At 45.8% G+C, this 14,566-nt stretch overlaps 1 protein-coding gene across 1 annotated transcript in view; it reads right to left on the reverse strand.

Moving 5' to 3' along the window:
- The window catches only part of atp6v0a1b (ATPase H+ transporting V0 subunit a1b), a 119,867-nt gene that overhangs the window by 76,192 nt on the left and 29,109 nt on the right, over nt 1-14,566 (reverse strand). The window contains exons 6-8 of the mRNA XM_060900110.1: nt 12,900-12,982; nt 10,484-10,610; nt 10,222-10,304 (exon numbers count right to left, since the gene is read on the reverse strand). Of these exons, the coding sequence (XP_060756093.1) occupies nt 10,222-10,304; nt 10,484-10,610; nt 12,900-12,982 (293 nt within the window). The remainder of the gene's footprint in view (nt 1-10,221; nt 10,305-10,483; nt 10,611-12,899; nt 12,983-14,566) is intronic.

Genomic DNA, 14,566 nt, shown 5'->3' on the forward strand with positions numbered 1-14,566 from the left:
TTTCATTGTTTTAGTGATGGGAATTTCGGCTCTTTTTCGGGAGCCGGCTCTTTTGGCTCTTCTTACTATAAGGAGCCGGCTCTTTCGGCTCCCAAACGGCTCATGAGATTTTATTTTTGATTTAATTGCTGCAATTAACTAGTTAATTAATTACATTATTATTTATATTTTATCAATAGGATGTTTTCCATTTTATTTTTTAGTTTTTGTAGCCATTGTAAAGCTTTGTAAAGTATAGCAGTGTAACAATGTTCTAGCTATAGAAATAAAACTTACTTACCAATTAATAAATTATTTTCTCACAAACATAATGCAAAACTGTGTTATATTACCAATATAAAATACACAGAAGACATCAACTGTTTATCCTTTATGGCTTTATTTCACACTCGACCTTGAACAAAATGCCACAAAATAAATTATGAAGTATAAATCAGGCCTAAGAAACTATGAAGCAAAGTTGGAAATTATTTTAACAAACACAGAACAATGTGCAACAAAATATGTGGCACCTTGAGCGCATGTAAAAAGAGAAAAAAGTGCCGCACTCTGCTCCACCAGTAATGAGAAGCCGCTGGAACAGCAAATATGCTCCTGTTATAATGACTGCTGTCTTGTTGTATACCGCAGATTAATCTGGCCATGCCAAGGCGGTTGCCGACCGAACCTGTCAATTTATGAGCGACAATTTATATCATGAGCTTTAGGAATTCACGGCAACAAAACAACGATCATGGTTGTCAAATAGACAGTCATCCTTCAGCTGAGCTGAACTCTGTCTCTCTCTCTCTCTCTCTCTGAGGCACCTAAGGACAAAAAACTAATTCGGCTCCCCAACTCGGCTCCCACCGAAGAGCCGGCTCCCGTCGTTCACTTCAAAGAGCCGGCTCTTTGAACCGGATCGTTCGCGACCGACACATCACTACATTGTTTACTGCTAGCAAAGTTAGCGACAAACATGTCTGACTACGACGGTGAAATGTGTGCGGAGATTCAGCCACATCTTTGTTGCTACAGCCTGGATAGTCGCAAGTGCGCACCATTTTCACAAATATATTATTGTATAGGTTATAGAAGATGATAAATTTGTCGCTGTTCTTGCTCTCAAATTAGCTTGTTAGCGCCGCTGATCTGAACTCCTAATCACTGCCAAACAGTGGGAAAGGTGTTGATTCCTGTGCAGATGTCAACATGACAGCGCGCAGTGATACCAAGGGAGAGAAAATAGTGCCAAGCAATTTCGAGGTCTGACTTTTTATTTAGCAACGGTTTTGTGATGCAAATATATCACTCTTTTGAACACATACTGTTTTGAGACGAAAAACGTTTTACTTTCGTGACCCCAACAAACTTGCCGGAGTACTTTCGTCTGGACCAAAACTGGACAAGAACTGGACTCACAGGATGCTGTCAGGGGTAAGTCAGTGTGTTTACACGACACTATTGATGGGGATGCCATACAGATTCATGTCAAAAATCCCAAACTATCCCTTTAAAGCCAAGCAACCCCCCCCCCAAAAAAAACCCCCTCCTTTATACTGACAGATAATATCCATATAAGACATGTTTGAGTGTTCACTTGTTCATATTTGTACCTGTATACTGTGTCCAGATTGTTTTTCTTTTAAAATATAACTTCCATGGGCACTGCGTTCTCACTCTCTCCGAAGTTCAAATTACATGAAAGAATCTGAGATTGTGACATAACTTACATGCCACATGGCTTACCGAGGATGAGATCTAGTGGATGCATCACTTCAAAATGGTTGTAGATAACCCTCAAGATGCCCGAGTGTAAAGTGTTTGGGTGTAAAAATAAGCCCAATCATTGAAACAGTGAACACATACACACACACAAACAGCGAGCAGACACATACCCAGCCTTTGGGAGCTTTTGCTATCTATAAACTCTCCATCACCAGCTACTCACAATGGTGTTTCTTTTTTTTTGTGTGTGTGTGTTATATATATATATATATATATATATATATATATATATATATATATATATATATATATAATTTTTTTTTTATTAAAATTGTCCTTGTATTTTTGTGTGATATGCTTTTGTTTGTTTTTATTCACTGAGAGAAGCAATCTTTTTTGGATGGCGATAATTGTGCTGCTGACAACATCCATTGTTTACTAGTATTTGTGTCAGTATTGTGCATGTGTTATTTACAGTGTCTTGCAAAAGTATTCATCCCCTTGGTGTTTTGTCCTGTTTTGTCGCATTAAAAGCTGGAATTAAAATTGATTTTTGAAGGGTTAGCACCATTTGATTTACACAACATGCCTACAAATTTAAAGGAGAAAATAGTTGTTTTATTGTGACACAAACAATAATTAAGATGAAAAAATTGAAATCTGGAGTGTGCATAGGTATTCACCCCCCCCCCCTTTAAGTTATGCCACAGAATCTCAATTAGATTGAGGTCTGGGCTTTGATTAGGCCATTCCAAGACATTTAAATGTTTCCCTTTACACCACTCCAGCGTAGCTTTAGCAGTATGTTTAGGGTCATTGTCCTGCTGGAACATGAACCTTCATCCCAGTCTCAAACCTCTGGCCAAGTCAAACAGGTTTTCCTCCAGATTTGCCATGTATTTAGTGCCATTCATCTTTCCTTCAGTCCTGACCAGCTTTCCTGTCCCTGCAGATGAAAAATATCCCCGCAGCATGATGCTGCCACCAGCATGCTTCAATGTAGGAATGGTGTTCTCAGGGTGTTGGGTTTGCCCCATACATGGCTGTGGCAGCGGGGGCGTGGTCAAGCGCCGGTCTGTGACAGGAGGGTGGAGTCAGGGAAGGTAAGTGGCAGAATCACTTCACCTGAGAGCAATTAACGTGTTTGTGTGTCTTCCCAGTGACCGCGCCCTATATGAGGAGGGAGAGTGAGAGCGGAGGGAGCTCTGCCCTGAACCAGACGCCGGTTGTGTGTGTCTGTCTGGCTGTTTGAATGAATGATTGTTTAGCTGAAAAGTCTAGCAATAAAACGCTATTTTGGAATCTGGTCTCTGTCCTGCCGTCCTCTGTGCTCCACCCACACATAGGGAGTCCTACAGTGGTGCCAAAACCCGGGAAAGTGGAGCACCAACCCAGCGGCCCCATGGAATCCTCCCCGTTCACCGACCTGGTCCACGCCCTCGCCACGGCTCAGCAAAGCCAGCACCAGGCGCTCATCACACTCCGAAAGGAACAAGAACGGCGCTTCGAAGCCCTGGTGCTGGCCCAGCAAGAAGATCGCAAGGCGTTCCGGCATCTCCTCGCGTCGGCGGGGCCCACCAGCGCTCCGGCCGCGGGCCCGTCTCCCCTCACTGTCACCAAGATGGGCCCGCAGGACGACCCCGAGGCGTTCCTCACGTTGTTCGAACAGGTCGCCGATGCCTCGGGGTGGCCGATGGAGCAGCGCGCGGCACGCCTCCTCCCCCTGCTCACGGGAGAGGCACAGCTGGCCGCGCTACAGCTCCCCGCCGACCGCCGGCTGGCCTACGCGGACCTCCGCAGGGCCGTCCTCCAGCGCGTGGGGCGCACACAGGAACAACAGCGCCAGCGCTTCCGCGCGCTGCGATTGGAGGAAGTCGGCCGGCCGTTCGCGTTCGGCCAGCAGCTCCGGGACGCCTGCTGGCGGTGGCTGAGGGCCAGCGATCGCGACGCCGAGGGAATCGTCGACCAGGTGGTACTGGAACAGTTCGTCGCCCGCTTACCAGCAGGAACCGCGGAGTGGGTCCAGTGCCACCGCCCGGCATCGCTGGATCAGGCAGTCGAGCTGGCAAAGGATCATCTGGCGGCTGTCCCGGCGGCAGGACAGCAGATGACATCATCTCTTCTCTCCTCTCTCTCTCTCTCTCCCTCCCTCCTCCTGTGTCCCGTCCTCGCCCCATTCCCCCACCGCGGAGGCAGGGACCGGCACCACCCCAGCCGGCCCGCCGCACCCGCGGTGCCCTCCCGTTTCTCCCTTCTGTGTCTGTCTCTCCCCCACCTCAGGTGAGTGAGCCCCAGATCACCGGTGCAGAGGGAAAGCCCGGGCCGGTTTGCTGGCGCTGCGGGGAACCGGGCCACCTTCAACAGCAGTGCACAGCAATGGAAGTGGGCGCGGTGGTTCGGATCCCCGACGCGCCAGAGGCCGCCCTCGATCGGGCCGGAGCGTATCGCATACCGGTGAGTATCCAAGGGGCTACATATCAGGCGTTGGTGGATTCTGGTTGTAATCAGACCTCGATTCGCCAAAGCCTGGTTCAAAACGAGGCATTGGGGGGAGCACAAGGGGTGAAGGTTGTGTGTGTGCACGGGGATGTTCACAGCTACCCTTTGGTGTCGGTCCACATTATTTTCAGAGGGGAAAAATTTATAGTGAAGGCGGCGGTTAATCCTCGCCTAACCCACTCTTTAATTTTGGGGACGGATTGGCCGGGATTTCGGGGGTTAATGACGCGCCTAGTAGAGAGTGGGTCCTGCCATTTGACAGGGGGAGGTCCCGGTGTCGCTTTGGCGGGAGCAGCTGTCACAGAGCCGTCTACGTCATCTCCGCGTCAGAGCGAGGAGCCGCCGGCTCCTCCTCTCTCTATTGGGGAATCCCTCGCGGATTTCCCATTAGAGCAGTCGCGAGACGAGACTCTGCGGCATGCGTTTGACCAAGTGAGAGTAATCGATGGTCAAATGCTCCCGCCGAACGCCACCCCGTCCTTCCCCTACTTCGCGATTTTGAAGGATAGATTATACCGAGTGACGCAGGACACTCAAACTAAAGAGCGAGTCACGCAGCTTTTGATCCCAAAGAGCCGCCGGGAATTGGTATTCCAGGCGGCTCACTTTAATCCCATGGCTGGACACTTGGGGCAGGATAAAACACTAGCCCGAATAATGGCCCGATTCTATTGGCCGGGGATTCGCGGCGATGTCCGTAGGTGGTGTACGGCATGCCGCGAATGCCAGTTAGTAAACCCAGTGGCCATTCCAAAAGCGCCTTTGCGCCCTCTACCGTTAATCGAGACCCCGTTTGAGAGAATTGGGATGGATCTCGTCGGGCCATTAGATCGGTCAGCACGAGGGTACCGCTTTATATTAGTTCTGGTGGACTATGCAACGCGATACCCGGAAGCAGTGCCTCTGCGCAATATCTCAGCACGTAGTATTCCAGAGGCGCTCTTCCGTGTCATCTCCCGAGTTGGAATCCCGAAAGAGATTCTGACTGACCAAGGCACTACGTTTATGTCACGAACACTGCGCGAACTGTATGGGTTATTGGGGATTAAGCCGATCCGCACCAGCGTATATCACCCACAAACAGACGGTTTAGTGGAACGGTTCAACCGCACCCTCAAAAATATTATTAAAAAATTCGTAAGTGAGGACGCACGTAATTGGGATAAGTGCCTCGAACCCTTGCTGTTCTCAGTGCGAGAGGTCCCCCAAGCCTCCACGGGGTTCTCCCCGTTCGAATTGTTATATGGGTGTAAGCCGCGCGGCATCCTGGACGTGCTGCGGGAAAATTGGGAGGAGGGACCTTCACAAAGTAAGAATGAAATTCAGTACGTTATGGACCTGCGCGCAAAGCTCCACACGCTCACCCACCTAACTCAGGAGAATTTGCGGCAGGCCCAGGAACGGCAAGCCCGCCTGTACAACAAGGGTACGCGCCTTAGAGAGTTCACACCGGGAGATAAAGTACTCGTACTGCTGCCCACGTCGAGCTCCAAATTGATCGCCAAGTGGCAAGGGCCCTTTGAGGTCACACGGCGAGTCGGGGACGTCGACTATGAGGTGAGGCGAACAGATGGGGTGGGGCGCTACAGATCTACCACCTCAATCTGCTGAAACTCTGGAACGAGGAGGTCCCCGTGGCGTTGGTGTCGGTAGTTCCGGAGAAGGCGGAGCTGGGGCCGGAGGTTCAAAAAGGGACATTGGCATCCCGTACCTCTCCGGTCCCCTGTGGAGACCACCTCTCCCCGACCCAACTCACGGAGGTCACCCAGTTGCAGGCCGAGTTTTCGGACGTGTTCTCGCCCCTGCCCGGTCGCACTAATCTCATAGAACACCACATAGAGACGCCCCCGGGGGTGGTAGTGCGTAGCCGCCCTTACAGGCTACCCGAACACACAAAAAAAAAAAGTGGTTCGGGAAGAACTTCAGGCCATGCTCGAAATGGGCATCGTCGAGGAGTCCCACAGTGACTGGAGCAGCCCGGTGGTCTTGGTTCCCAAGGCCGACAGCTCGGTCCGGTTCTGTGTGGACTATAGAAAAGTCAATGCGGTGTCTAAATTCGACGCGTACCCAATGCCTCGTATTGATGAGCTGCTCGATCGACTAGGCAAGGCTCGCTTTTACTCGACACTGGATTTGACGAAGGGATATTGGCAGATCCCCTTGACTCCTTTATCCCGGGAGAAAACAGCCTTTTCCACACCGTTTGGCTTACACCAGTTCGTCACACTTCCATTTGGGCTGTTTGGGGCACCCGCTACGTTTCAGCGGCTGATGGACAGGGTCCTCCGGCCCCACGCCACCTATGCGGCCGCGTATTTGGACGATATTATCATTTATAGTAATGACTGGCAGCGGCACCTGCAACACCTGAGGGCCGTCCTTAGGTCGTTGAGGCGGGCGGGACTCACTGCCAACCCAAAGAAGTGTGAGATTGGGCGGGTGGAAGTACGGTATCTGGGCTTCCACTTGGGCAATGGGCAGGTGCGTCCCCAAATTAATAAGACAGCAGCGATTGCGGCCTGCCCGAGGCCCAAGACCAAAAAGGGGGTGAGACAGTTCCTGGGGCTGGCTGGCTACTATCGTAGGTTTATACCTAATTATTCGGACGTCACCAGCCCGCTGACTGACCTCACTAAAAAGGGAGCGCCAGATCCGGTCCAGTGGACGGAGCAGTGTCAGCGGGCTTTCTCTGAGGTAAAGGCTGCACTGTGTGGGGGGCCACTTTTACACTCCCCTGACTTCTCTCTCCCTTTTATGTTTCAGACGGATGCGTCGGACAGAGGGCTGGGGGCCGTTTTGTCCCAGCAGGTGGAGGGGGAGGACCGCCCGGTCCTTTACATCAGTCGGAAGCTGTCAGTGCGTGAGGGGCGATACAGCACGATTGAGAAGGAGTGCCTGGTGATCAAGTGGGCGGTCCTCGCCCTCCGGTACTACCTGCTGGGGCGCCCTTTCACCCTCTGTTCGGACCACGCGCCCCTCCAGTGGCTCCACTGTATGAAGGATGCCAACGCGCGGATCACCCGTTGGTATCTGGCACTCCAACCCTTCAACTTCAAGGTGGTCCACAGGCCGGGGGCGCAGATGGTCGTGGCGGACTTCCTCTCCCGTCAAGGGGGGGGGGGGGGGAGTCGGCTGCAGGCCAGACGGGCGCCCGGCCTGAGTCGGGCGGTGGGGGTATGTGGGAGCGGGGGCGTGGTCAAGCGCCGGTCTGTGACAGGAGGGTGGAGTCAGGGAAGGTAAGTGGCAGAATCACTTCACCTGAGAGCAATTAACATGTTTGTGTGTCTTCCCAGTGACCGCGCCCTATATGAGGAGGGAGAGTGAGAGCGGAGGGAGCTCTGCCCTGAACCAGACGCCGGTTGTGTGTGTCTGTCTGGCTGTTTGAATGAATGATTGTTTAGCTGAAAAGTCTAGCAATAAAACGCTATTTTGGAATCTGGTCTCTGTCCTGCCGTCCTCTGTGCTCCACCCACACATAGGGAGTCCTACAATGGCGTTTCCCATGATGGCCAAAAAGTTCAATTTTAGCCTCATTTGACCAGAGAATCTTCTTCCATGTGTTTGGGGAGTCTGCCACGTGCTGTTGGGCAAATTCCAAATGTGTTTTCTTATTGTTTTCTTTTTTCTGTCCAGTCTTCCATAAAGCCCCACTCTTTTGAGTGTATGGCTTAAAGTGATCCTATGGTCAGATACTCCCATCTCCGCTGTGGCTCTTTGCAGCTCCTTCAGTGTTATCTTTGGTGTCTTTTTTGCATCTCTGATTAATGCCCTCTTTGCCTGTTCTGAGAGTACTGGTGGATGGCCTTCTCTTGTCAGGTTTGTAGTGGTGCTATATTCTTTCCATTTAGCTATAACGGATTATATAACGGTGCTCCGTGGGATTTTTTTTTTTTATAACCCAACCCTGATCTATACTTCTTCACAACTTTGTCTCTGACCTGTATGGAGTGCTTCTTAATTTTCATGTTGCTTGCTTAGTAGTGTTGCAGAGTCAGGGTCCTTCCAGAACAGGTTGATTTATACAGACATTATGTGACAGATCATGTGACACTTTGCACACAGGTGGGTCTTAATCAACTAATTATGTGACTTATGAAGTGAATTGATTGGACCAGCTCTTATTTAGGAGCTTCATATGAAAGGGGGTGAATATGTACACTCCAGATTTCTGTTTTTTTCATCTTAATTATTATTTGTGTCATAATAAAACAACAAATTTCACCTTTAAAGTGGTAGGCATGTGTAAATCAAATGGTGCCAACCCTCCAAAAATCTGTTTTAATTCCAGCTTGTAATGCAACAAAACAGGACAAAACACCAAGGGGATGAATACTTTTGCAAGACACTGTAGCTGAGTTAGATTTACACTTCATAAAAGTGAAGTTTGTTGATTCACATATTTTGGTGCAAGTAAATATCACACGGTTACAGAAAATTTCTGATTAGATTTTTAGAATTAGAAGCATTTACTTGTCACATACATTACAGCACAGTGAAATGCTTTCTCTGCATTTAACCCATCTGAAGCAGTGAGAACACACACACACACACACACACACACACACACAGCATTGTGCTCCAGCATCTGAGGAGGGTTTTTTTTAGTAGAATTAGAAGCCTTTATTTGATGGCTCTGCATTACTAAGTGAAATGGCGTACTAGCGTGCTTAATACATCACAAGCGGACATCCGGTTTCAGTGCAAATGGCTGCGCCCAGGTAAGCCGATTTTTAGGAATTTCATAACTTTTAAAATGGATAAGTTGTTAAGTTTTATTTTTAATTTGAACATGTGGGGGGCACATCAGGACAGTTGCCATGATCGGCAAACGGTGTTTATTTTTTGATTTTGGTTTGACTTTAACAACAGCAAGTCTTTGGCTGTTATCTGCATAACACCCACTGTGTAAACATTAATTAATAAACATTCCTTTTAAATTCAATGCGGAGAAAGCAGCTTCCTGCATACAAAGCTTTCATTATTTTTTTTTATTGTATACAGTGGTGAAGCATGTTTGTAATAATCTGATGGTCCACAGATGATATGCACAATACTACATATTTACTCAGTCACAGTAAGACAGGACTGAAAGATGTTCCTCTGAATTATTATGACAATGTGAGCAGTGTGAATTTAAAGAACTCATCATGGTTAGTTTGAATTAAAAAGCTTGAGACACATAACAAATAAGGATTATGATGGAGTTTCAGGAATGATTAACCTTTGTTGCTTGGTGTTGTACTTTAGTTGATGTCAAATGTATCTGAAAAAGTTTTACTTGACATTCAGTGCTAAAATTTACTATTTCCAGGTTCTCTAAAAAGTCAGAATTGAGGAGTTCGAAACATACTGTATCTTCACACGTACAGAACTTTTGACACAAGACCCAATTAAGACAAATACATTGTCGTTTTTCACTACTGCAGAAGAATTTGAAAAATTCAATGTTTTCTCATTTGTAGTGTAAAAATAAACCTTCTGCTACTGCCTAGCCTCTAAAACAGTACATTTACAAGCTATGATTTTTTGTTTTCTTTCACTAGGGTCACATAGACATCAAGGTACTCCTCTAATGGTAGTTACTGTTGTTAAGTCAGAAATTATCAAGGTATGAGATAGGTAAGGTAGTTTAGATCGAGCTTTTTGTTAAATGTTTCATAATTTGCTGGAGTTGCTCTTTCACCTTAATCATTTACAACCTTGGTTCAAGCTGGACTGACAACAAAATTTGCAGTAATTCAGTTGTATGGAATTACTTCTTATTCTCAGCTATTGAAGGTACATAGTCCATTCATAACATTTCTTCTGGAAGCCCAGCTTGAATTATTAAGAATTATATTTTTACCCTATTTGGCAAACTCCAGAATCACAGTACAAAGGATAAACTCTAAGATGACAAACCTTAAAAGAAGATTGAAAGTGATTCTACTGGTATCTAAATATGTTTAAAAAACACATCTGTATTAAATATCAATAAATACATAATCCTGGCTATCTGGAAAAATGGTTACCTACCCTTCACAGATCTTCTTCACACGGTTTTTCAATTGGTCCCCTTGGAAAAAGATGATAAATACTGACTTATGAACTTGATCTCCCTGTAAGACAAATAAATTACACCTCTATGTTTTATAGTTTCATCAGATTATTAAGTATTCTAGTACAAAACAAGTGGTCATAATGAGCATCCAAAATAGATTTAGTGTTTATATATAAGAACATTAGTGCAAAGAAACAAAAGTATGAATGAATGACTGAATGAAGCATTAGTGCTCACTGTTGTGGGGTCCTCAAGGGGGTCCTCAATCTCAGCCAGTCGTAAAAACACATTGCCACGGCAAACCCGCCAAAGCATCCGCTCAAAAGTGGGTATCCGTTCACGGCTTATTACACCAGCAACAAACCTGCAGAGTCAATCTGCATTATACAATATTCTGATAAATTGTTGATAAGAAATTAGGAAGGAATGATATTAGGTACAATGACTTTGGCACACTATACAATAAACTAGCATCAGTAATTTTTTAGAACCATTTTTGTTATATTTCTTGAAATTCTCTTTATATCCCGACAGCAATGATTAAATCAAAATCCTCTGGCAATAAAAAGAAAATTAAAAAAAACTGTCATCTGAGATACTGACCCCATTTCCAGAAAAGTTGGGATATTTTCCAAAATGCAATAAAAACAAAAATCTGTGATTTGTTAATACATGTGAACCTGTATTTGACTGACAAAAGTACAAAGAAAAGGTTTTCAATAGTTTTACCGACCAACTTATTTTTATTTTGTAAATATAAACGAAGTTAGAATTTGATGCCTGCAACACACTCAAAAAAAGTTGGGACAGAGGCATTATTACTGTTATATTGGATTACCTTTCCTTTTAATAATAACTTTTTAAATCACATGGAATCTGAGGATACTAACTGTTGCAGTTTTGCAGTTGGAATTGTTGTTCGTTCTTGCTTACTACAAGACTTCAGCTGCTTAACAGTCTGTGGTCACCACTGTCTAATTCTCCTCTTCATAATGCACCATATATTCTCAATAGGAGACAGATCTGGACTGGTAGCAGGCTTGTCAAGCACGCGCGCGCACACACAGAGTGTTGACGAAGCCACGCTGTTGTAGCCCATGCAGAATGAGGCCGGGCATTGTCCTGCTGGAATAAGAATGGACTTCCTGGGAAGAAATGTTGCCTTGATGAATATGTCTCTCTAAAATCTCAATATGTGCCCAAATATATCAATGGTACCTTCACACGCATGTAGCTCACCCATGCTGTGGGCACTGATCCACCCTCATACCATCAAAAGGTGCTGGCTTTTGCACCTTTCTCTGATAACAAACTGGATGGTCATGTTTACCTTTGGCACAGAAAACTTGACATCCACTTTTCCCGAAAACAAGCTGAAATGTGGACTCATCTGACCACAGCATACATTTCCACTGTCTTTGGTCCATCTGAGAGGAGTTCATGCCCAAAGAAATCAGCAGCGTTTCTGCATAAAATTGATGAATGGCTTCCTCCTTGCATAATACACTTTCAGGTTGCATTTCTGAATGCAGTGATGGACTGTGTTAAGTGACAAGAGTTTTCCAAATAACTCTTGTGGCTATATTTATCACATTAGCATAACAGTTTCTCAGGCAGTACCGCCTGAGGACTCGAAGGTCACACACACTGAACAGTGGTTTCTGACCTTGCCCTTTATGCACAGAGATATCTCCAAATTCCCTGAATCTTTTCATATTATGTACTGTAGATTTTGAAAAACCTAAAATCTTGTGTTGAGAAATATTCTTTTTGAATTGACTAACAATTCTTTCTCACAAATTTAGGTAAACCACAACCCATCCTTTCTTGCAAAGACTGAGCCTTTGGTGCATGCTCCTTTTATACCCAATCATGTTACCAATTAACCTGCTTATTGTGGAATCTTCTAAAATGGTGTTACTTAAATATCCTATAAACTTTTCAGTCTTATTTAGTATCTGTCCAACTTATTTTGAGTGTGTTGCAGGCATCAAATTCTAACTTTGTTTATATTTATAAAATACAATTAAGTCGGTCAGTAAAACTACTGAAAATCTTTTCTTTGTACGTATTTTTTGTCAGTTTAATAAAGGTTCACACGAATTAACAAATCACATATGTTTGTTTTAATTGCATTTTGGAAGATATCCCAACTTTTCTGGAGATGGTGTTAGTAGTTGCGGGGCTGAAAAATGCCGAGTCTGAATGAAATTACTGGATGGCCTATCTGCCTGTCTACCTACCCACCTGCATGTACTCTGTCCATTAACTCATTACACATGACCATAGTCTTCCACAAGGCTAGGCAGACATATTCTAAAGTTAGTGGGCTGGTTGACAGCTATGAGTACTAACAATAGCCATGTTCATTGTTTACATTCATTATGATAATGTTAGGTCTTTTGTTATATATGAATGAGACACGAGTTAATTGGCTATGACAAGGGTGCGCTTCTCTCCTCCACCAATGCTCTCCTCTTGTGGACTCATCCTCCAGCAGTAATCAGACAGCTCAAGTGTTTTGGAGGAGTCGCTTTGGAGTGAGGACTGAAGGGAGAGGTGGGATTTTTTTTTTGGTTAGATACTTTAAAAATCTAGCTTACTCTTGATTGCTTCTCAAAAATGACCTACCCTAGCTTTAAAGAAGACTCACCCAAGCCGCAGTGGGGCCCCTCTCCCAGCCTCAGTGGGATCCAAAAGAGATGAAGTCTCCTCCAGCAAGTTAGGGTCTTCCATCTAGTAATAAACATCTCAAAATAAACACTCACTGACATTTTATTTTAAACGTTATACCAATACTGGGTGGGGCTTCCCTTTACTCTCAAAACAGCCTCAATTCTTCATGGCATGGATTCTACAAGATTTTGGAAACATTCCTTTGATAATCTGGTCCATGTTGACATGACTACAATTCATGCATATTTTTCACGTGCACTTTCATACTGCAAATCTCCCATTCTACCACATCCTAAAGGTGTTCTACTGGATTCAGATCTAGTGACTGGGAAGGCCACTGAAAAACACTGAACACATTCTCATGTTCATGAAACTCATTTGAAATTAATTTTGCTTTGTGACATGGTGCATTATCACCAGAGAAGATGGTTAAATTGTGACCATGAATTGATGCGCATGGTCAGCAACAATACTTAAATACGCTGTGGCATTAAAGTGATGACTGACTGGTATTAACAATCCCAAATTGTGCCAAGAAAACATTCTCCACACCATTATTCATCTGGGAGATTACTGTATCTCTCATCTAATGGGTAGTGGGTGAGGAGGGCCTGTCAGTAAATGCTTACTTACAACCTGCTGTACGTACTACTGCAAGTGGTCTACGGTAAAGAATTTGGCAAAACCATGTTTGAGACTTGCGCGACACTTGCGTGTGTTCAGCGCCGTAGAAGGTTGCAGACTGGCCGTGGAGACTTTTGGTCCTGCACATGTAAATTCTACGGGTCTTGCGAAAAATCAAGGATGCATACACTACGTACTGGACCCGTACTCCTTTTGTAAGCCTGAACCAAGTCAGCAGCACGGCTAGTAGGGGCTTTGCGATGACAGTAAGGCACACGAGTGACACATGGTCATTGTACGAGTGACATGCCTCAGAAGTACTCCGCAAGTACTCCACACTTGCTATTTGTGCGGCCACCAAGACAGAAGTACATCTCACTTTCTACCCCTATGTGTGGCGTGCATGCATCGCATGCGACCCGCACGCAGCGCATGCGACCCACACGTGACAAGCGGGGCAAGACTCTGGGTATATATGTTGGGGAGGAACCAATCATGTAACATGTAGCATTGTAGAAGGGAAGAAGATGGCTGTCGCTATACCACCACAACGACTGAGGGAGTTCGACCCTTATAGGTAGATGATAGAAGCTGAGGAGCAGCACAAAGCGATATTGTTCTTCAGCCAAAAGACAGATGCAGAATGCTGCAGACATGCTGGTTTTATACCCACTCCTGGCTTGCATCACATGCAAGTCATGAGTGATTATCACGTGCTAATCACGTGTGTCACACATGCTTCACAAGCGCAGCCTGTACTCCTAGCACAGGAAACTGGTAAAACACAAGTCACACACTCCACACTCATTGATCATGTGCGTCAGACATATGCTTTTCATGGATTAATGGCACAATTTTTCCCACACCTCGAGGAAGTCAGGCATGCAACCTGTACTTGACAAGTACTTTGCCCATACTCCTCCCCCAAACTTTCTCCCAGGTTCACTGCAGCCCTGCGGCATGGCTGCGAGCTACCAAACCCTGCGACCCGTGCATGTCCAAAACACTTACGGCGGGTTG

The sequence above is a fragment of the Neoarius graeffei genome, chromosome 19, assembly GCF_027579695.1.
Source record: "Neoarius graeffei isolate fNeoGra1 chromosome 19, fNeoGra1.pri, whole genome shotgun sequence".
NCBI lineage: Eukaryota > Metazoa > Chordata > Actinopteri > Siluriformes > Ariidae > Neoarius > Neoarius graeffei.